The following is a 22886-nucleotide window of genomic DNA, read 5'->3' as shown; positions in this document are numbered from 1 at the left end:
ACAAACAAACAAACAAACAAAAAAAAACCAAAAAAACAAATAGTTAGTATGCTAGTTGAGTAAGAAATACCAAAGATAGCATAGAAAAATGATGTAACAAGTACGTGGTACGTGTGTTGGTTAAATCTAGAAAGAGATGGAACAAACTGTCATGTCTCTATGGGTAGACACATGTCACCCCCAAATAGGGGTTACTCCTTGGTCTCCTTCTGGTTCTACCTACAAAAAGCCAATAAAACTAATGGCTGTTGAGCAGGCTAATTGGAGAGCCACAGGTTTAGCCAGGTATACTAGGCCTGTATCTTTATAATAGAGCAGGTATGTGCCAGTGGCACAAGAGATTTTTCTTTTGTCAGTAGACTTCATGCAAACCTCACCTCTAGTCCTTCAATCACACTCTGGCCAGGGAACCTGAAGCAGCACATTCATGAATATTATATCAATTTGGATATTGGTAGTGTGGTTCCTTTACCAGGCTTACCTTTATTTGAAATGTGTTAATTACCCACATCTTGCTCCCCTCATCTTTCAATGTATGTTTTAAATTAATCTGATAAAATGGGGTCCAGGTAGTAGTGCATCCAGTTAAGCTGTGGCTTGTGACACAGACATCCCATATGGGTACCAGTTCAAGACTTAACCACTCCATTTCCTTCACAGTTCCCTGCTGACAGCCTGGGCAAGCAGCAGAAGATGGTCCAAGGACTTAGGCCCTTGTGCCCACTTGGGAGACCTGGGTGAAGCTTTGGCCTGGCTCAGCCATGGGTGTTGCAGCCATCTGGAGAGTATCCAGTAGATAGAAGATCTGTCTCTCCTTGTCTCTCTGTAACTCTGCCTTTCAAATAAATAGATCTTTTTATACAACTATCTGATAAATCTTGTGTTTTGAGCATTTTAATTTAGTCCATGTAGTTTCCTGTCTGTAACTACTGGGATACCTTGCCTGATGGTTTAATTGAAAGCTACCATTGGATCAAGATTCTTTCCCAAGTGAAACTCAGCTAAAGTAGCTATATAATACTCCTTCATTTTTTCTTTATCTTTTTGACCAATTTAATTTTGAAAAAAAAACTATACCATGTTTGGTGGAGGGGCCACTTTCTCCCTAGAACTGAAATGTGGTGCTCATAGTAAATGGTTGAGATGAAAAGTGAAGGGAAAAGGGAAAGGCTCTGGACTTTGATGGGATTTTTGGTTCACTCACAAGTTTGACAAGTTGCCTGAATAACTAAATGTTTAAATGACTTTGTCAATATTTTTAAAATGCCATAGCATATAGCTAAATTACCAGGAACAACCAAAAAGCAAAAAATGACAGAGGCCAGCGATGTGATACAGCAGGTTAAGCTGCCGCCTGTGATTCTAGCAATCCTTTTGAGCACCAGTTCACATTCACATACCGGCTGCTCCACCTAGAATGTAAGACCTTGCTAATGCATCTGAAAAAGCAGAAGAAGATGACCCAAGTGCATGCGCCCCTGCTACCCGTGTGGAAGACACAGATGGTGTTCCAGGTGCCTGGCTTCAGCCTGGCCCAATCCTGGTGGTTGCAGACATTTAAGAAATGGGCCAGCAGGTTCTCTCTCTGTAACTCTGCCTTAAAATAATAAATAAATAAATAAATAAATAAATAAATAAATCTTTTTTTTTTTTTTGAAAAAGAAGATTAAAGCCGGGAGAGTATGAGTTAGCAAGTTACATATAAATTCATTTGATGGAAGGGTAGGGGGAGAATTTTCAAAGTAGCCAGTGCTGGTGGTATGCAAATTCTTTGATAAGTAAATATAGGGTTTTTGCTGCTAAAATTATCATGTGTTCCAAATAAATGCTCCTTGCAACACAAATTAGTGATTTGTCAACTTCTAGTCTTGTTTTAAATAATTAAATGCATACAAATGATATGGGATTTTGGCAAGAGGAATTTGCTATTTACAGGGAGTAAAGCTGGATACATCTAAGGGCTGGAGTTATGTCTCCTTTTGCCCTGCCACAGCTTATACCTGTTAAGCTGTTCTTGAAGCAAATCTAATCTTTGCTCCACTTCCCCATAGGTGAGGTCACTTTCGGTTTCAGAGATGCCCCAGGCAGCTCGTTGAAGTGCTGAGGGACTGGACTCTTCTGGCTGAGTCTGGGCATTTTCTTGTTCCCAGCTTCGCGTATCAGTGATATCTGTGGAAAATAGTGAGATGGATATCAACTTCCTTGCATTCCCCTTTTCAACAATAACACATAGATATCCACAGGCAATCTGAAAGGGATCTCAGAGAAACAGAACCAAAGTGTTCAGAGAAAGATCTGGGGTCTATGACCAGTTGGTGTGATAGAGTCCTGTTCTCACAGTCTTTCTTCCCACACCCATCTCCATAGTAATAAAAACATAGCAGGTTTGGATTCTTAATTGTAATTTTGTCTTATTTCTGTTTGTTTGTTCTAAGAGAAGATGTAGATGACCATACCAAAAGTAATTAGAGAGCAACGATTTTGTGCTTTTTGTACTTGGTAGGAAGCAGCACATTTTGTTTATGCTGCTTTATGTAGGATATGAGATTTTTGGAGCTCTTTTCCACAGGATAATTTGTGTTCTTCATGACTCAGGGTAGGTCCAAAGACAGAGTCATGAGTGAAGTGCTGATCTTCAGGGGGATTCTCTTCAAGGGGTGGGCCATGTCTGGCTGGCAGCCCATATAAAGCCTGCAAAATCATGTGGTTTGGCCATGCCCACTTCAGGGAGGAATGGAAATTCAGTAAATCCATAGCAGGATAATTTTTAAGTTGATAATTTTGTATGGTTCGTTAATGATATAAATATCCAAATGGCCCTTGGTAGAAAAAAATGTTCCCCACCCCTAAAGTATAAACCCAACTCAAAGTAGAGCCAATGAGCCATCAACCATCAAAGATAAGGAATGTATTAAGAGTTCTCTGGGCCAGCACCACGGCTTAATAGGCTAATCCTCCACCTAGCGGCGCCGGCACACGGGGTTCTAGTCCTGGTTGGGGCGCCGGATTCTGTCCCGGTTGCCCCTCTTCCAGGCCAGCTCTCTGCTGTGGCCAGGGAGTGCAGTGGAGGATGGCCCAAGTGCTTGGGCCCTGCACCCCATGGGAGCCCAGGAGAAGCACCTGGCTCCTGCCATCCTCCATCGGATCAGCGCGGTGCGCCGGCCGCAGCGCACCGGCTGCGGCGGCCATTGGAGGGTGAACCAACGGCAAAAGGAAGACCTTTCTCTCTGTCTCTCTCTCTCTCACTGTCTACTCTGCTTGTCAAAAAAAAAAAAAAAAAAAAAAAAAAAAAAGAGTTCTCTGGTTCCCACACTACTCTTTCATATTTTTATGCTTCCTTGTAGCTCATCTGCACTGTCTTAATATAATCACATTGCTTCAGAATATTTTTTCTTATGACTCTTTTTTTGATTTTTTAAATATTACTGTGCTCTAAAAACTATTTCTGTGTGCAATTCCAATTTTCAAATGTTTTGAGTGTCTGTTATGTGCGAGGCACTATTCTAAAATGGGGAGGAATTAAAGACAAAGGAGACAGAGGCCTCAAACTTGAAGAATTCAGCCTAATGGGCCTGCAAACATTTTCATACAGAGTTTCATTTTCTGAACTTTTGCATTTTATTGTTCCTCCTGAAGTCTATATTTCCAAACCATCAATATTTGGAGTGAAGATATCTTACTTTTGTCTCTCACTTTTGTCATATGTCTGATGATTTCACTGTTTTCTTACCTCTATAAAATGATTTGAGAGTTGGAAAATAAAACCCATGAGGGAAAAATGCTTCTGGATTTGAGAGTATATTTCAGAGATAAAAAAGAGAAATACTTTTTTTTTTCTCACTAGGAGGGCTGGTAGAAGGGAAGATTTTCTGAAAATTGGATGCCATTTTCACATGGAAATAAATTTGTATTACCGAAAGTGACTTATTTAGTTTGATAGAAAGACTTTCAGGAAATCTTGACAAGTAGCTATGATTAAACACTGAGAAAAGTCATCGTATAAAGTTATGGAATTTACATCCTCAGCTATTTTGAAAAATTGGATAGAAACTAACTAAATTGGGCAGGATTAGGCATGAGTCTAGAAATAAGGAACAAAACCATAGATGTTTTCAGAGTTCTTTCCTTTTCTATAGTCTCCTCCAAACTATAGTCAGGTAGGTCAAGTGCATCTTCTTTCTCTAAGGAGAAGACAAAAATGTCTGTAGTCTTCATGATTTTCCTCATACTACCTTTTGTCATTGCATCCATAGAACTTTCCCTAATCTGTTGCCTATAATTTTTGTCTCAGTATGGTGAATTGAGGAATCAGCATGGTGTAAAAGAGGAATCAGTACGTTCAAAAAGAGCATTGGGAAAATATAAGTCAGGATACCTTCTTCTGTGAAAATGGCTCAAAGACTTCTCACAGAATGCTTGTTATGGATTACAGAGATGCTCTTCCTGATTCCTTACCCTATGGGATCCTGGCGTTTTGTTTCATTAGAATATCATTCCTTTTGATATTTTACCAAACATGATGATATGATATGTGAATGAACATAGAAAAATGAAATTGCTGAAGATTTAAGTAATTTCTCTGCAGTTTTTCACTGCAAAGTATGATTTATTATTCACAGATATCTGAACCTCTTTAAAATGCAAAACAATAATATAAAATCTCAGTAGACTAGGTTATCTAACATAGGCCAGCAAGTCAAGCAAGCATTTGGAACATGCATGAGCTTGACCAGTGCTTGACATAGTCTAATGTAGCCAGTTAATGTGTGACTTTTTTTTTAGCAAAGATAGCAAGAACAGATAGGATTCAAGTTATATATCTTGCTCATGAATTTTTTTCAAGAAAGCTTACAGAATTTCTGCTTATGCTCAATAGCTTTTTCATTTTCAATTTACATATATTAAATTGATTTTTAAATGACAATGATGAATCATATGCAATAAATAGCAGAGGATTATAATTTTTGTTCAGTGCTCAAAAATGATTATCTTAGCAGAAATGAATAAAATGCATACTGTTAGAAGCTTCCTTGATTGTAATTTACACTTTTATGAAAACCTGGGGTTATATGATTAGCTTGTTTTAACAGCAATATAAAAGTGAGTAGTTCAAAGGGGAAATCCTGGTTAGTGGTCTTAATCAAATGAACATCCTTGTAGACATTTTCTAAATATAGCTCAGAAAGAATCTGCACTTGGTTGCCTTGGAAAATGTTGCTATAGTTGCAAGATACATTTCTGGAACTGAATGAACAGAAAGTAAACTTTCCCTTTCTCTGGTTACACAATTTTCCAAGAGTCAACTTTTGACCTCAATCTATGTAGGATCAGAATTCATTTAATTTACTATTTTTATTTTTAATTTCACATAAATGCATTCTTTTATTGGATTCAGAATTAGAAATGCCAAGAATATGAGTGGATAAAATTTCTTGTTGATGCTGAACAAAAATCTGTGCCAGGAATTACTATTTCAAACTGCAGTAGTGAAAGTCACACTAACTATATAACAAGTTTTACAAGTTCTTAAACATTAAACAGTAACTCACTAAGCAGATTAATCATGTATTGCACTGATTGATAGCATATGATATCAATTATGTTTATTCAATTGGCATACATACTTAGCACTGCATTCTCAAGATAATTATTTGAACAGGGGTTGCATAATAACTTTGAAAATTAATTTTTGTGTTGCATGGATGCAGTGGGTTAAGTCTCCACTTGAAATTTCCACATCTAATATCAAAGTGTTTCAGATTGAGTCTTGCTTCTGGTTCTGCGCCATCTTCTAGTTAATGTGCACCCTGGGAGGCAGCAGAAGATGGTTCATGTGTTTGAGTCCCTGACACCTACATGGTAGATTTAGATGCATTTCCAGTCTCCTAGTTCCAACCTGGCCCAGTTTTGGCTGTTGTGGGCATTTGGGAGAGTGAAAATAAAATAATTATTTGTTAGAATATTTTCACTGTACATATAGAATAGCTAATTAAAATAATTGTAAGAAGGAGAGATGAAAAATATTAGATGAAGGGCCTGAGAATTCACGGTCAGTGAGAATCATAAAGCAAAACAAAATCCCCCAAGTATGTCTATAATGACATGTCACTTTAGACTTTAAAAGTGAAGAGGAAAACAACCAAAAGTATTTGGTTAGAAGCTCTGCCTTATGCTGAATTTTGGAAATGGCAGAGATGGTTCAGCAAGCATGTAAGAACTTTTGACTTCCATGATACAACCTGTTTCTATTTTTAGCACTTCTCAGAATTCATTTTCATAAATAACTAAAATGGGACATTTGATAATCACATGTAATATTCCATTCTTCCATTGTGACAAATGAGGTGCTATTTTCATTCACTTCATCAAGATTTTAGATTGTCCAAAGAACATTTGCATATATTCATAGCTTACTCCCATATGGGCTCATGGCCAAATGAGCCAAACTTATTCCCACAGAGAAAGTAACTAGAAAAACCAATATCCTCAACATCCTAGATTCACTGTTGTCATCTATGATGTTTTGGAATAATATTAATGATATTAGGTGATATTTACTTACTTTACTGGTATTTTGCTATCATGCCTGGCCAAAAACATGTTATTTTTCCTTATTTTTTAATTAACTTTTTTATGTTTTGCTGTACTTTTTTAACATTTACATTTTTATATATGCAGAGACATGAGGGATCTTCAAAAAGTTCATAGAAAACATATATTTAGGGGCTGGTGTTGTGGCACCATGGGTTAAGCTGTTGTGTGCAATGCTTGCATTCCATATGGGGGCTGATTTGAGTCTCCACTGCTCTACTTTTGGTGCGCTCCCAGCGAATGCACCCTGAATGTCAGTGGAGGATGACTCAATTGTTTGGACTGCTGCCCCACATGTGGGAGGCCTGGATGAAGTTCCAGGCTCCTGACTTCAGCCTGGCTGAGCTCTGGCCTTTGTGATCATTTGGGGAGTGAACCAGTGGGTAGAAAATGTCTCTCCATCTCTGCAGCTCTTCTTTCTAAACAAACTAAATCTTTTTTGAATAAGAAAATATATATTGTGAAAAACCAATGCACAAATTTAAAAACTTTGTATCAAAATATACTATACTTTAATCCCATTTTCCATAAACTTTAGGAAGTACTGTTGTATATTAAATGCTTAAAGGGGGCTGGCGCCGCGGCTCACTAGGCTAATCCTCCGCCTAGCGGCGCCGGCACACCGGGTTCTAGTCCCGGTTGGGGCGCCGGATTCTGTCCCGGTTGCCCCTCTTCCAGGCCAGCTCTCTGCTGTGGCCAGGGAGTGCAGTGGAGGATGGCCCAAGTGCTTGGGCCCTGCACCCCATGGGAGACCAGGAAAAGCACCTGGCTCCTGGCTCCTGCCATCGGATCAGCGCGGTGCGCCGGCCGCAGCGCGCTGGCCGCGGCGGCCATTGGAGGGTGAACCAACGGCAAAGGAAGACCTTTCTCTCTGTCTCTCTCTCTCACTGTCCACTCTGCCTGTCAAAAAATAAAAAAAAAATGCTTAAAGGGTTGGAAAATAAAACTGTGTAAAAACAGTAAACAGAGTTGAGGACTGCATTTCAGAGAAAGTAATTACATAATACTTTAACAATCACAATCAAGTAGTTGGTTAGAGAATAATATTCTTAATTTAAATGTGGACAAATTCAGTCTTAGTGAGGTTGGTCAGGTCATTTATCTGAAATACTAAAGGGATTAAATAACAAAGTTGATTTTGGAACTCAAGAAATCTGACCCATATCTGTTAGTACCACTTCATGGTAGATATGGTTAGATGTGTATATCCATTTCCTGTTATACTAAATTAATTGTTCTTTCATATAATAGTTCTTCAAATTTCCTTGTGCTTTTCATCTTTTAATAGAAAATCTGCATCTATCTATATATTTAAAATAAATATGTACGCACATTTTAAAAACCTATTTGAAGGGCAGCATTGACACAGAGAAGGTGAGAGACACACAGAGATCTACCTACTGGCTCACTCCCCAAATGCCCACAACAACCAGGGCTGGGATGGGCTGAAGCCAGGAGTCAGAAACTTCATTTGGGTCTCCATTTAGGCTGTAGGGACTGCATTACTTGAAACCTCATCTCTTGCTTTCCCAGGCACATTAGTGGGAAACTGGATCAGAAGTGGACCAGCCTTGGGGCTGGTGCCGTGGCTCACTTGGTTAATCCTCTGCCTGCAGCACTGGCATCCCATATGGGCGCCGGGTTCTAGTCCCAGTTGCTCCTTTTCCAGTCCAGCTCTCTGCTGTGGCCTAGGAGGGCAGTGGAGGATGGCCAAAGTGCTTGGGCCCCTGCATCAGCATGGGAGACCAGGAAGAAGCATGTGGCTTCGGATCAGTGAAACTCCTTCTGTATCGGCCATTTGTGGGGGTAAACCAACGGAAGGAAGACCTTTCTCTCAGTCTCTCTCTCTCACTGTCTATAACTCTACCTGTTAAAAAAAAAAAAAAAAAAAAAAAAAAAAAAAAAAAAAAAAAAAAGAAGTGGACCAGCCAGTGCTCCAAGCAGCACTATGATATGGGATGCTGATGTTGCAAGCGGTGGCTAAACCTGCTGTACACAACGCCAGCCCCTAAATCTGTCTATACGAATCAAGCATTATTATCCTTTCATGTATACTTTCTTCAACAAAGTCTATACATTGCATGCACTTTTCATACTATAAAACTAAACATTTGAGAGTGAGCAATAGGTACAAAAGATGCTCACAAGGAACGCAGTAGTGAGCTTTACAATATTCATTGACTCTCCTCTTTGGAATCCATTACTGCAGTAGACTTTCCCACAATTTCCAATCAGGCGCTAGGGTAAGTATGGTTGGTTCATCACAAAAATCTTTCCTGCTACCATTGGGAATAATTACTACTTGTTTCAGAATCATGCAAACACTTCCTAGATAATCTTAAATCTGAACTCTTTGTAAGCATTTCATGAAATTGACACAGATGACATTAACACATGCTGGTACAGTTCTTAATTTATAAGAAGCCACTATTTAAAAATTAACACTGAAGAGAGACAACCTGATTCCTGATTCTTGATTACCTTTGCAAGAGTGACTTTTTCTTTCTATGTGAATTCTTCCTGAAGTGGGCACTGTTTCCTCAAAAGTGAGCCCAGTTGCTTTCCCCATCCCCGGAGAGGAATCTAAGATTCCTGAGAAGAGTGGTTTTTGTTCATCATCAATGGAGGAGATGAAAGATGACGACCGGCTTTTCTTCTCTTCAAAGTGTTTCTTCGAACTCTGATAATGTCTTATGGTATCCTCAGAGTCTTCAGGATCATTTGTACTGTTTTCTTTGCCAAAATCTATCAGAGAGAAGTTATTTTTACAGCAGAAAATCAAATGTGAGACTATGTATGTTATACTACTTAGCTATAAGCAAACTATTTTTTTTCTATTGAAAATGTAGCTATGTGAAGACTTAAATTTTTATATAAGGTTATTCTATTAAGCTAATGACATGCTATTCATTTCAAAATAAAATTATTTGCAATAATGTTTACATATAGGAAAAAATCAATAGGGCAACTTACAAACACATTTATACATATTTAGCAGTCTTTTGTATCCTTAGATATTGGTGTGCAATCTCTTTAGGAAAATGAATAGACAAGGGATAATGTGTCCCAATTCTAAAATATCACCTCTATGCAGCTTGCTTGTTTTTAATCTCCACACTCTATCATCAGAGACAGTCATTCACCCATTGCAAATGTCAAGAATGGGAAGTCTCCTTGTAGCAAAGGTAGCAAAGACTGAATTTCAACTTTAGTTCAATATATGTAACAGCCTTGGCAATCCAGGCAGCTTGGTTGTGTAGCATATTGCAAAGAGTATAAAGCCCAAATACAGTAATTAAGGTAGGTTTTTGCCTAATTACATTAAAGCTGTTGCATATATTGGCTGTTTCACACTGAAATGTCAGGATAATTTCAGCTCTGAAGGTTGTGTTAGAGCATATTTCAGAGAGAAAAACTTAGAGACAAATTTCTGAACTTGTCTCTATTAGTGTCCTGGGGAGACAGTATAATTCTCCATCTGGTTCCTACTAATAACTAACCAACAAAACCCCAGAAGGTTTATCATTTTCTGCAAAGAGGGCTGAGACAATGTCCCTATCTACTCTATGCCTGCTTGTGCTTACTTTGTTATTTATAGAAGGCCAAATAAACTGATTTAAGGCCATTTCAGAGAAACTTCTAACTTTTTTAAAATTCCCATATGGCATAGGAATGAAACAAAGATAGTTTCCTTTCGTTTCTTAAAGTCATAATTTAAAATACAAGAAGCCAGAAAGCAGTCCAGGGTAAAAGTTTAAAAATCAACTTCAGGAGCAGGTGGCATGCTTAGTGGCTAGGACACCAGTTAAGATGCCCATGTGCAACCTGGATGTGCTGACAGCTTCCAATTGTAGTTTCTTGCTTGTACAGACTCTGGGAGGAGGCTGTGATGGCTCAGTGATTGGGTTATTGCCACCACACGTAGACATGCATCATGTTTTTGACTACTGGCTTTAGCCTGACCCAGTCCTGGCTGTTTGAGGGCATGTGGGGTGTGAGTCAGGAGACGGATGCTGTCTCTCAGCCTCTCAAATAAGTAGTCAAATTAAAAAATCAGGTTCATGAGAAATTATTATTTAGGAGTTTATGTTCTGTCAGTTAAAGTCAAATCTCTCAGAAAGAGATTGCTCAAATTAAGTTTTCATACTGATTCAGCAACTTCATCATTGCCAAGACCAAAGACCTTTCCAATATCAAGGATCATTGATTACTCAGTGTTCATTGCATGTTCCTATTCAGTAACCTAATTGATTATAAATTCTCAGAGTAACTCTTCCTACACAAACCCATTTCTCTCAGTATCGTTGCCAGAGTTCCCTCGAATCTGTGAACTTTATTCTTGTCATCTCCCTCCCTGTTTTCTTTCACTTCTCCTTCTCCAAAGCCCTCTGAAAATTTGATCAATATTCTCTACTTTTTGAACACATCACTTCATCTCTTAAAAATTATTAATTTTATGCTAACAAATATGAAAAAAGAAGGTTCTATTTTTCTAAATTATTTTAATATCTGCTTAGTGAATTATACTGGTTTGCTGCTCCTAAGTAAACCCTGGGGTCTTTGGGCACTAGTGGGATTTGAATCAGCTCAGTCTCATCTTCTTGAAAATGCTTTTCTGTTAAACACATTCATGGGCTATTTCTAGGAGAGTTGGATGTAAACTGAATTAACCATTAAATCATATGTCTCCAACATAAATGTGGATAATGTTAATGTGGACATTTGTAATTAATTTATTTCACAAATGAATGAAGCATTTTGTCTCTTTGGCTTAAGAAGCATTAGAGAGTTTTTGTAGATTTTAAATCAGAATGGTAGAATGTTCTGTCCCACCAATTATGAGGGCCCCAGTCTTAATTTACTTTCTCATGGCTTGATTTTGGATTCTAAGGAACAAGATTAATCCAATGTTAGCATATGTTTTTAAGTTGAATTGTAGCTTCCTGATTTTTAACTCAGAACAAATATTCTCAAAATTTTTAAAAGAGGAATAGCTGTTATTTAGTTCCAGAGTATAATAAAACAAATAACTAATTATGAATGTGCCTCAGAAGCTTCATGGAAAATGGAATTAAAAGATAAACTTCTTTGGGTGTAAACAATTTTGAAATCCATTCACAAGTCTTTCACAATATGCATTCTCCATGAGCTTTCTGATGACACTTTCATACTCAGAATGCAAACCTTTTAACAAAAATTCCAGGTCAAAGCAAAATCATGAAAGAAGAAAAAGTTTAACTTTGAATTTTCCAATTATTAAGGAAGCAAAATTCACATTTATTCTGTGTTCACATTGCTGCTGAATACCCAAACCGTATGAGCATTTTCTCTGAGGTAGCCCTACTGAACAACATTTTTCTATTTCTTACAAAATAAATTAAAGCTTTATTTTTGTTACATAATTAAAGTTGTAATGACAATCTATTTGTGAATTAAAAATGGAAACCGCTTAGGCTTAGGCTGGATGTTGGCAGATACAATACATGAACTTGGATAGCTGAAACACATTATAATTAACCCCCAGGTACTTATAAATTTTGATGGAATATTCCATTGCTGCCTTTTTCTAGTTAAGCTGAATTATTTGATAGCCATTAGGTAGTATCAAGTACTGTCTTTCAATCTTAATGTCATTATACTCTGTAGAAATCATAGCATGAGGACTGTCACTAAGGATATTTTATATTTTTATCTTCAATAGAATTGGCATTGTGCAATCATTCCTGTACTGTCATTTTACAAAGAAATATTTTTGATTGTTTAATCAAGCCTCTAATTTGCTTTCTATTCAGATGACTGAAAATTCTTTTTTATCTTCTCGCCTTGTTTCTATAGGCTGGAAGTTCATCTCTTTCGCTTTCACACAGGACAGAAATCTAAAGCATTTCTTATTTGTCTTTCAGACCTCTCACTGCATTCAGAATGAATTCAAGAGCACAGAATAAAAGTGTCTCAATGGAGTGGCTGGCCCATCCATCTTAGTCATGATAACCTAAAATCATTCCAAGTCAAATAATCTGTCAACAGACATTTTTGCTTGCTCCATCTTTTATGGAGTCTTCCTTTTAGATTAATGACTATTTTCATTTGTCAGACCCAAAAGGGAGACATAACCTTTAGTCAAAGAGGGGCTTTTATATAATGGGCTCTTTCAGGATTTGAGTTTTTTTTTTTTTTTTTTTTTTTTTTTTTTTTTTTTTTTTTTGACAGGCTGAGTGGACAGTGAGAGAGAGAGACAGAGAGAAAGGTCTTCCTTTTGCCGTTGGTTCACCCCCCCAAATGGCTGCCACGGCCAGCGCACCACGCTGATCCCAAGGCAGGAGCCAGGTGCTTCTCCTGGTCTCCCATGGGGTGCAGGGCCCAAGGACTTGGGCCATCCTCCGCTGCACTCCCGGGCCACAGCAGAGAGCTGGCCTGGAAGAGGGGCAACCGGGACAGAATCCGGTGCCCCGACCGGGACTAGAACCCGGTGTGCCGGCGCCGCAAGGCGGAGGATTAGCCTAGTGAACTGCAGCGACAGCCTAGGATTTGAGTTTTACATCCCCTACTGGTGACAATTTTGAGGTAAGCTAAGCAGTTTCTAGCCAGATGCTTTAAAATTTTTTCATAGTTGGAGTCTGACATAAATTTCTTCATTTGAGATCAAGTACCTTATGCTCTCAATCATTTCAGGGCTTGTTGGAAGGGGACAAAGCCATCATTCTTCAATACAAATGAAAGCTAAAACAATTTTAAAAAATAAAATAAAAAAAGATGCATTTAGAGAAATGTTGGCTAAAGGGTACAGTGTTTCAGTTAGGATGAATAAGAACTGGAGATCGGTTGTTCAGTATAGTGACTGCAGCTAATGCTTGAAAATTGCCAAGGGAGCATATCTTAAGTGGTCTCTCTCTGCACACATGCACAGACACACACATACACAGAAAAGATAGCTATGTGAGATGAGGTCATAGAAATATTAACCAGATTGGTTGTGATAATTATTTCACATGTATGCATATATCAAAGCATTACATTATATGCCATAACTACACACAACTATTTGTTAGCTACATCTCAATAGAATTGTAAAAAAAAAAAAAGAAATGCATTTATGTATAATCAAAATGAATAACAAAAAGGTAATCATTAATTGTTTCTGGGAAAAACAATCCAAAGAGATGTTAAAATATAACATCAGTGTAATTAAAGGATGAATTTAATGAAATTAGACATAGGCTTCCTACAATCAAAAAAAAGTTACTAGTGGCCGGCACAGCAGCTCACTAGGCTAATCTTCCGCCTGAGGCACCGGCATCCTGGGTTCTAGTCCTGGTTGGGGTGCCAGATTCTGTCCTGGTTGCTCCTCTTCCAGTCCAGCTCTCTGCTGTGGCCCAGGAGGGCAGTGGAGGACGGCCCAAGTGCTTGGGACCTGCACCCGCATGGGAGACCAGGAGGAGGCTCCTGGCTTCTGGCTTCGGATCAGTGCAGCACACTGGCCATAGTGGCCATTTGGGGAGTGAACCAACGGAAGGAAGACCTTTCTCTCTCTCACTGTCTAACTCTGCCTGTCAAAAAAAAAGTTACTAGTATATTTGTTTAAACTTATTTTTCAATTACTTTCAAAAAATTATTTCATTTTGAACTATCACTTTCAAAACTTACTAGCTTTTGGATAACACTATGAAATCAATAAACACATTTATTTACAAAAAAGATTTTTTTTGTTATCCTTTGAAATGCAAAGTGTAATGAGTTCAAGATATTTCTACTTTATTTTCTGAGACATTGCATTTTTGGAATTGAATACAAGTGAGAAATGGAGTTAAAAGTGTCAGTTTATTTTGATATGAAAAAATTGAAATTCATGCATCGTTTGTTTTCACTATATGCATTTTCTATGTGTTATAGAATCCATTGAAAAACTCAAATGCTAAGTTCCATTTTCATACACTTTTTGAAGTACACCTATAATTATTCATTTTAATACAAATCCCATGGATAGAGAAATGAGAAACTTTCCCTTCCCTACTCTTAGGATGTACATGAAATAGGTTCTTGTTTTTTGTCATTTGTGTGGAAATATCTAAGGCACCTGGAAAGAGGATGCTGGACATTCTTTCATCTTGATTTCCTTCCATTTGTTTGGCACAGACACATCTTCAACACTGCTTGGTGTTTTTCTCTTATGTTTACTTTTGTTTGTAATTTTTTTTTCATGTTTGACCATTCTTTGTTCTTTCCAATGTGGTTGACTCTGATAATTCATTGGTGAGAGTCATGAGGTTTTATTGACCCTGATAAGTGTTTTGTAGGCTTTCAAAATTAAGAGAGTAAACATAATTCTAATTTAGGAAGGACAAAGTATTTTTTAGCTTTTCAAGACAAAGATCATTTTACTAAGAACACTAAATTTTCATTCTGATCCAATACATTTTTCAAGTGTCATTTCATTGAGGCTAATTATCTACTTTATCCTTGAGTTCTATATTTTTGGGAAAGGAGGTGGGAAAAAGGTGTAGAGAAGGAGTGTTTAGAGGAAGGATTTTATATATTACAGGGATCTGAGGAGAATGAAAAGTAAAGGCATCATTAGGTAACTTGTTTTGTGGAAGGCTTTCTGCAATTTCTATCCTCTGACTGCTCTTTGATAGCCTCAAAGTGACCCACATGCTTAAAAGTCGTTCAAATGGACTTTCTCTTAAAACTTGTAATTTCAGCAGGAACTCTAGATAATAACCTTTTTTTTTTACACTGTTTGTAAAACAAAGTGTTTCTTTTTTAAAAATAATGACTGTTCTACTCACTGGTACAAAAATGTAAAGGTACATTCTACAAATTTTTTTAGAAATCTTTATGTTTCATGTTTAATTATCTACTAAAAGAAATGAAAACTGATAAGACACTCTGGCAAAAAATAAATAAATAAATAAATAAAAACCCCAAAACCTAAATGAAAGATCTCTCCGAGTAAGATCCCAGTGGAAAGAATGGGCCATCAAAGAAAGAGGCACCTTTCTCTGAAGGGAGGAGAGAACTTCCACTTTGACTGTGACCTTGTCTAAATAAGATCAGAGTTGGCGAACTCAAAAGGCTTCCATAGCCTTGGCAACTCATGACAAGAGCCGTGGGTGATTACTGATGCCATAAACAAGAGTGTCAATTGTTAAACCAACAACAGGAGTCACTTTGCACTTACTCCCCATGCAGGATCTCAGTCCTTAATGTGTTGTTCAATGTGAATTAATGCTATAAATAGTACTCAAACAGTACTTTACACTTTGTGTTTCTGTGTGGGAGCAAACTGTTGAAATCTTTACTTAATACATACTAAATTGATCTTCTGTATATAAAAATAATTGAAAATGAATCTTGATGTGAATGAAATGGGAGAGGGAGTGGGAGATGGGAGGGTTGTGGGTGGGAGGGAAGTTATGGGGGGGAAAAGCTACTGTAATTCATAAGCTGTACTTTGGAAATTTATATTTATTAAATAAAAGTTAAAAATACATATAAAAAGAAATTTCTGTTAGTTAACTAACAAAAATTTTTCTTTAATAAGTCAAGACAAGCTTTTAAAAACTAAAATAGAAATAAAGATGAAAAACTAGGAACACTTAACTCTCACTGTCTACTCAAAAACTGTTTGTCAAATGAATGGATCATTGGTTTGGGACTGTTACTCTCTTGCCTTTATTGAATTATTCTCTGCTAAACGGTCACTATCTCCCTAATCAGACATTAGTGAAACAATGAAATTGGACCCCTACCTCTCCCATATACAAAAAATCAACTCAATATGGATCAAAGACCTAAGTGTAAGATGTGAAACTATGAAGTTAATAGAATAAATAATAAGGGAAATACTTCAACACTTCAAGACATTGTTGTAGTCACTGATTTTTTTTTTTTGATAAGACCCCCAAAAGCACAGGCAACAAAAGCAAATCTAGAAATGTAATTATATTAAATTCAGAAGCTTCTGTGCTGTACGGAAACAATCAATAGAATAAAGAGACAGCCAACAGAATAAGAGAAAATATTTGTAAGCTAATTATCTAATAAGAGATTAATATCATGAAAATACCAGGAACTCAAAAGGTTCAACAGCAGCAAAAACAACAACAACCAACCAAAACAGTTAAATGGGCAAATAAATTGGATAGTTCTCAAAAGAAGAAATACAAATGGCCAAAAATAATATGAAAAAAATGCTCAACATCAACAATCGTCGGGGAAATGCAAACTGAAACCACAAATTGAAACCACCCATGTTAGAATGGCTATTATCAAAAAAGATATAAAGTAATAAATGCTGGAGAGAATATGGAGAAAGAGGAACTCTATTCTTTTGGTGAGAATACTGGTGAGTGCAGTAACTATAGAAAACAATATATAGATTTCTTTAAAACTACAAATAGAACTGCCATGTGACCCAGAAATTCCACTACAAGATATATCCAAAGAACACAAAATTTATCAGAGTCACATGCTCCACCATGTTTATTGAAGTACTGTTCACAATAGCCAAGATTTGGGATCAGCCAAGGCTTCCATCATCAGATGAATGGATAATGAAATGTGGTGTGTATATACATATATATATATAATTGTATATAATGTATATTATATATATATAACATATAATTAGATGTTAAAAACACTCAAATACATAAAATTAGAGATGAAGCAGGAGAAATTATCATGGATATTACAAAAATATAAAAGATCATAAGAAACTAACACGAACAACTACATGCTAACAAATTGGCAAACAATAAAGAAATGGATAAATTCCTGAGTATATATAACCTGTCGAGATTGAAATAAAATATAAAAAAATTAAGCATGTGCCTATCATGGAAAGAAATTGAAGCAGTAATTAAAAGCCTTCCATAAAAAAGTCCAGGACACGATGGCTTTACACCTGAATTCTACAATCATTTAAAAAGGAACTAACTCCAAAACTCTTCAAACAATTCCTTAATGCTAAAATGGAGGAACTCTGCCAAACACTTTATGAGATCATTATTTGGAAGCCAAAACCAAACAAACAGACAACACAAAAATGAAACTATAGACCAATGCCTTTGGATGATCATAAATACAAAAATTCTCAACAAAATATTAGCAAACCAAATCTAACACCACATAATATAGATCATATATCACAATCCAGTGGCATTTATCTCTGGGATGCAGAGATTTGGAAATCAAAATTTGGAAATCAATAAGCGTCATAAATCAAATTAACAGAATGAATTAGATTATTCAACTTGAGGACGAGGAAATGGAGCAAACTGGAAAAGAGATTTAATAAATCTTCAACTGGATGGGAGCCATTATTATAAAGACCACATTGTCAAGCTGCTCTTCATTTCTGGTGAGATAAAAATAGAGATTAAAACCTCAGGATAAAGGGATTTGGGTTAACTCATTGGAAGAACAGATTGACAGTAGTGGTTCAGATTTTAGAAAGTCATTAAAAGAATAACAAAGAACATTGTGGAAAAGGCAATTTCTCATCTTTGAGTCCTTTATTGCGAAATCAGCCACAGGATTCAATAATTAGTGCAGTTCATCAAATATTTATCAAACATATTTGCTATCTTTTGAAAGAGAAAAGGGACAAATATATGAAAAACCTGTGTATAAGGCAGATTGCGACAAAATCACAAAAACAAAGGACCTTGAGAAGTAAAAAGAGAAGGAAAATGTATCCATTTGAGGATATCAAGAAATATTTCATGTCACATATGTTGCTGCAGATAAACCTTGATCAAAACCATAGTTTGGATGATAAAGTGGTGCGATAGGATTTTGTATGTGTGTGTAAATGTGTACAGGTATATGTGTGTATTTTAGAACAGAGAGGCAAATTCTGATAATGGGATAATATATTCAAAGAGACAGAAACATTACACAGAATGAAGATAGTTTATTTGAAATGTAGAACAAGCTAAACATAGTAGATGATCTCACCAAGGGGGAGTATTTGGAGAAGAAAGAAGAGAATAAGCAAAAATTTAATTTAAGAAGGCAAAAAGAGGGACCTGCACTGTGGCTCAGTGGGTTAATGCCCTGGCCAGAAGTGCTGGTATCCCATATGGGTGCCAGTTCTAGTCCTGGCTGTTCCTCTTCTGATCCAGCTCTCTGCTATGGCCTGGGAAAGCAGTGGAAGATGGCCCAAGTGCTTGGGCCGCTGCACCCATGTGGGAGACCCGGAAGAGTCTCCTGGCTCCTGGCTTTGTATCTGCAGCTCCGGCCGTTGCAGCCATCTGGAGAGTGAACCATCGATGGAAGACCTCTCTCTCTCTCTGCCTATCCTCTCTCTGTGTAACTCTATCTTTCAAATAAATAAATAAATCTTTAAAAAAAAGAAGGCAAAAAGAGGAAAACAATGAAAAGGAAGATGATCAAATTCTAGTTCATTCTCTCAACAGATATTTGTTGAACACCTGTTATACAGCAAGCATGCTCATCCTGAAGGTATGAAGGACCAAATATTTCCCACTTGGATAGAGCTTGATTAAATAATGATTTAAATAGGCCTGGAAGTACGACTAGAATAAATGCCACAGAAAAATTATCTCCTAAGGGAAGGAAGGAAGGAAGCTGCAAATGTAGGCAGTGTATTAGTTGTGTAGGGAATGGGAAGCCTTTAGAGCTTTGAACATGTGGGTAACATAAATGTAAAAACATTTAGAAAAAAACCTCTTTAGTGGTCAGTGTGAAGAATAGATGGGAGAAGGATAAGTTGCATGTGGGAAGGTGAGTTGGAAGGCTTTTCAGGGAGTAGATTATAATAGTTTGGTTCAGAATTAGGACTATGGAGATGGAGAGAACTGAACCAAATGGAGATCTAATTTGAAGATGGACTGGACATATACTGGAGGCAGCAATAATAAGACTGGCTGCCAGAGTTTGTGTAGAAGATGAGAGAAGTATGGCTTCTGCATATCTGATTTGTGCAGTTGGTTGGCTGGGGCACCATTTGCAGAGGCATAGAAGTTGAAAGGAATACACATTTCTAGGAAGTGTCATGACTTAGGAAAAGTGAGCTTGAGCTGCATTTGAGATTTCAAGTATTTGATTCAATAGGTAATTGTATATGTGTGTATATGTGGACAGTTGTATACGTGCTGGTTATCTGGTATTAAGATATAAATAATATGCACATCTTCTATGCCCAGATATAATTAAGTGATGGGGATAAATGAGATCATCCAGGGAATGATTATGATAAAATGACAAGAAAAAGAGGCCCCAGGTCAATGGTTGGAGAAACTCTATCAGTCAATGACCTGGTTTAGGCTATAATGATCAAGAAAGGATCTTTAGTGAAATAGTGAGGGTCAGAGGAAAATAAGAAAAGTGAATTGTCACAGATGCCATGAAAAAAGCATGCAAGGAAAAGCGAGGGAATAGATTCACATTGTCGTATACTGCTGTGAAGTCAAACAAGTTGAAGATTAGAATGATTGTTGGATTAGCATCAAGAAAGTCTTCTCCCTTCTGCCCCAGGATACTTAAATGTAACCTCATCTGGATTCCACATGAGATGTACTTATTCCTGTGCACCTGATGTATGTGGTACCTACTATTTGAGGATGTGTCCATCTTTCTTTCTAAGGAAGATGTACCATACCATTTGTTTTTTTGACTATTGAGGGGCTCTTTGAAAGTGTGAAATGTTAAATATATATTTGTTGACTATATGAGTATAAAGTAAAGAATAGACATGGAAGCAGAAACACTTAGAGATGAGAAGGAATGGCAAATGCCATAGAATTTGGGTATGATGAAGACCACTATCAAATGTTCCCTCCATCCAAGTCATAAATGAATGTGGGTCAAGTAAGAGGATTAAGCTTTGTGCCTGAACTAAGAGCTCCTTCCAGAACACCCTGCTCATAATTCTGAGATAGTTATTCAATGTTACTAATTTTCCCACATTTTCTAAAAAAATAAATCTACTCTATTTCTTTAACTGTGGAGTCCTTGCAGATATTAAATAGCTTTGTTGAAAGACATTGTTGGGAGCTATCAATCAGAAACCATAAACCATGTCATTAGCTATGAAAAAAAAAGCAAAGGATTTTCTCTCTAAAAGCCAGAATGAAATTTATTCTTGAAATCAAAAGCATAATAAGCATTTAAGTAAAAAAGAGTTAACTACATGCTTTATACTCAGACTTCAGAATAGAATGAATTACCTCTGTCTCCTTCACTTTCAAATGATAATTTCCTTCTTCGTAGTTTACAGTTGTCTCCATCAGAATCATTCATGGATTGTGATCGTAGTAAAAGATCAGCCTTTTTAAATGGAGCATGAACAAAGATGAAGATAAAATTGAAGATCATGCAATTTGAATGTAGTATGCTTTCAGCAAACTCTTTACTATTTCATATCATGTCAACTACTTTGAGACTTATGAAATGATTGCATAAAATAACTAATAATATTTTTTAATGATTGTTTCTAAATTATAAAATATATGATATGATTCTAGTAGTTTTACCATCTGATGGGACTATACTCAAAGAAGTTATTTATTAGAAATGTTTGGGGACAAAGGCAGGCATTTGGTTTAACAGTTGAGATGCCCACATTCCATAATGGAATGCCAGGATTCAAGACCTGTGTCTGCTTCCTGACTGTAGTTTTCTAGTATTGCAGACCCTGGGAGGTGGTGCTGATGGTTTAGGTATTTGCATTCTTCCCACCCCTGTGGGAGACCTGAATTGAATTCCTGGCATCTGGCTTCAGCTTGTCCTAGATGTGGCCATTTCCGGGCATCTAGGGAGTGAATCAGTCTCTCTCTCTCTCTCTCTCTCTCTCTCGCTCTCGCTCTCGCTCTCGCTCTTGCTCTCGCTCTCTCTCTCTTTCCTTCTTTCCATCCCTCCTAAAATAAAAAAAAAAGAAATTGGAGGACGATGCCAGTATTTACATATAAATAGTCCTTTATGTGTAAGATGTTTTGTGTAACTTGGAATGGTTAAGAATAATAGTAATAATTTTTAAAACTTTGCAAAATGTATTTCTGCAGAGAAAATGTATAAATTATAATGAGCTATGGTGTTTAAGTAACATGGTAATGATCAAAAGGTTAAATTTTACTACAATACTTATAAAGTTGAGATAATAAGTAATGTCATGGTTTGAATGCTTTATTATTTTTGTTCCAAGATTCTTTTTCATTCCTCTCTGGTTAACTCTATACAATATTGATAGTCTTGTAAATAAAAATGGAAACTTTTGTTCTATTTATTGGGCTCCTGCTTAAACTTTTAGATAAAGAAATTACCTGACTTACATGTTTTTTGTTTTGAAGGCAAAATCCCAGTGACGTTGGTAACGTAAACTGGAATTGTGACAAAGTAGTGAATCACAGTCATTATAGAAAACCTGTGCTCCTGAGAAATTCAAACTTTTAATACCTAGGTACTTCTCAGGGTTTTGGAAAGAAACAATTTTCTGAGTGGTGCATCGGGATATTCAACAATGGCATCCAGGTGACTTAAAATTTACTTTCTCTTTAAGTCTCTCACAGTACCTGGGAATGATAGTAACTCAGAGAATTACAGCAATCACCTTATTCCAACTGGTGACATGATGATCTTTTCCCCAGAGACTTTATTAGCTAGCATGTAAATATAATGTCAAGTATCAAAAGTCCAATATTTGATTTATGTTTAAAAACAGATATTTAGAATTAGAGTGGTATTTCAGTGTTTTTGGTGGAAAAATATTGGAAGAGGAATGACCTAGTAATAAATTGTGTGCTCCTGCATAAGTGCTATTTCCATATAATAGTAATACATCATAATAATAATTTATTCTCAGTGGAAGAGAGTGGGGGACACATGGACCACATTCTCAGCATCCATTCAAGGTTAACTAATATGTAAAATTATTTAAAATATTTCAATTAGAAAATGTATTATTTGTTCATAGCATTAAATTTGACTATTGTAAAATTTTATTACTGTATATATTTGTATTTTGGAAATTATATCTAATTTGTACATACCAAATTAGTTTATGATTTCATGATTTTTAAGAGGCCACTGATAACCAATGTACGGTGTAAATAACAGCTGAAAGAATACTTTTACCTCTGTATAAAATACTATCTTTTGATTGGTGTTCAGTAGTTCAGAATCAATCATTGCTTAGAAATAATTGGTATAACTATTTTAATAATATATATCACTTAAGGATTCTCACAGGTCAAACTTAATTGGGCTACTTAAAATTATTCAATAAATTTGAAAATAATTAGCCTGAATTCCTTCCCTGTAATTTAGAGGTT

At 36.5% G+C, this 22886-nt stretch overlaps 2 protein-coding genes across 8 annotated transcripts in view; one reads left to right on the top strand and one right to left on the bottom strand.

Annotated features, from left to right (window-relative positions):
* The window catches only part of GCA (grancalcin), a 40346-nt gene extending 39470 nt beyond the window's left edge, over positions 1-876 (top strand). For all 3 annotated transcript variants that reach the window (XM_070070760.1, XM_070070759.1, XM_070070761.1), the window contains one exon: positions 661-876. In XM_070070760.1, coding sequence (XP_069926861.1) covers positions 661-741 — 81 coding nt within the window. In that variant the 3' untranslated portion in view covers positions 742-876. The remainder of the gene's footprint in view (positions 1-660) is intronic.
* Positions 1-22886, bottom strand: part of KCNH7 (potassium voltage-gated channel subfamily H member 7) — a 511727-nt gene that overhangs the window by 16696 nt on the left and 472145 nt on the right. For all 5 annotated transcript variants that reach the window (XM_051848592.2, XM_051848593.2, XM_051848594.2 and 2 more), the window contains 3 exons: positions 20787-20886; positions 9073-9336; positions 2001-2169 (listed from right to left, as the gene is read on the bottom strand). In XM_051848592.2, the coding sequence (XP_051704552.1) occupies positions 2001-2169; positions 9073-9336; positions 20787-20886 (533 nt within the window). The remainder of the gene's footprint in view (positions 1-2000; positions 2170-9072; positions 9337-20786; positions 20887-22886) is intronic.

Source organism: Oryctolagus cuniculus, chromosome 3 (assembly GCF_964237555.1).
Source record: "Oryctolagus cuniculus chromosome 3, mOryCun1.1, whole genome shotgun sequence".
Classification (NCBI taxonomy): domain Eukaryota; kingdom Metazoa; phylum Chordata; class Mammalia; order Lagomorpha; family Leporidae; genus Oryctolagus; species Oryctolagus cuniculus.
This window is presented reverse-complemented; position numbering and strand designations above follow the sequence as displayed.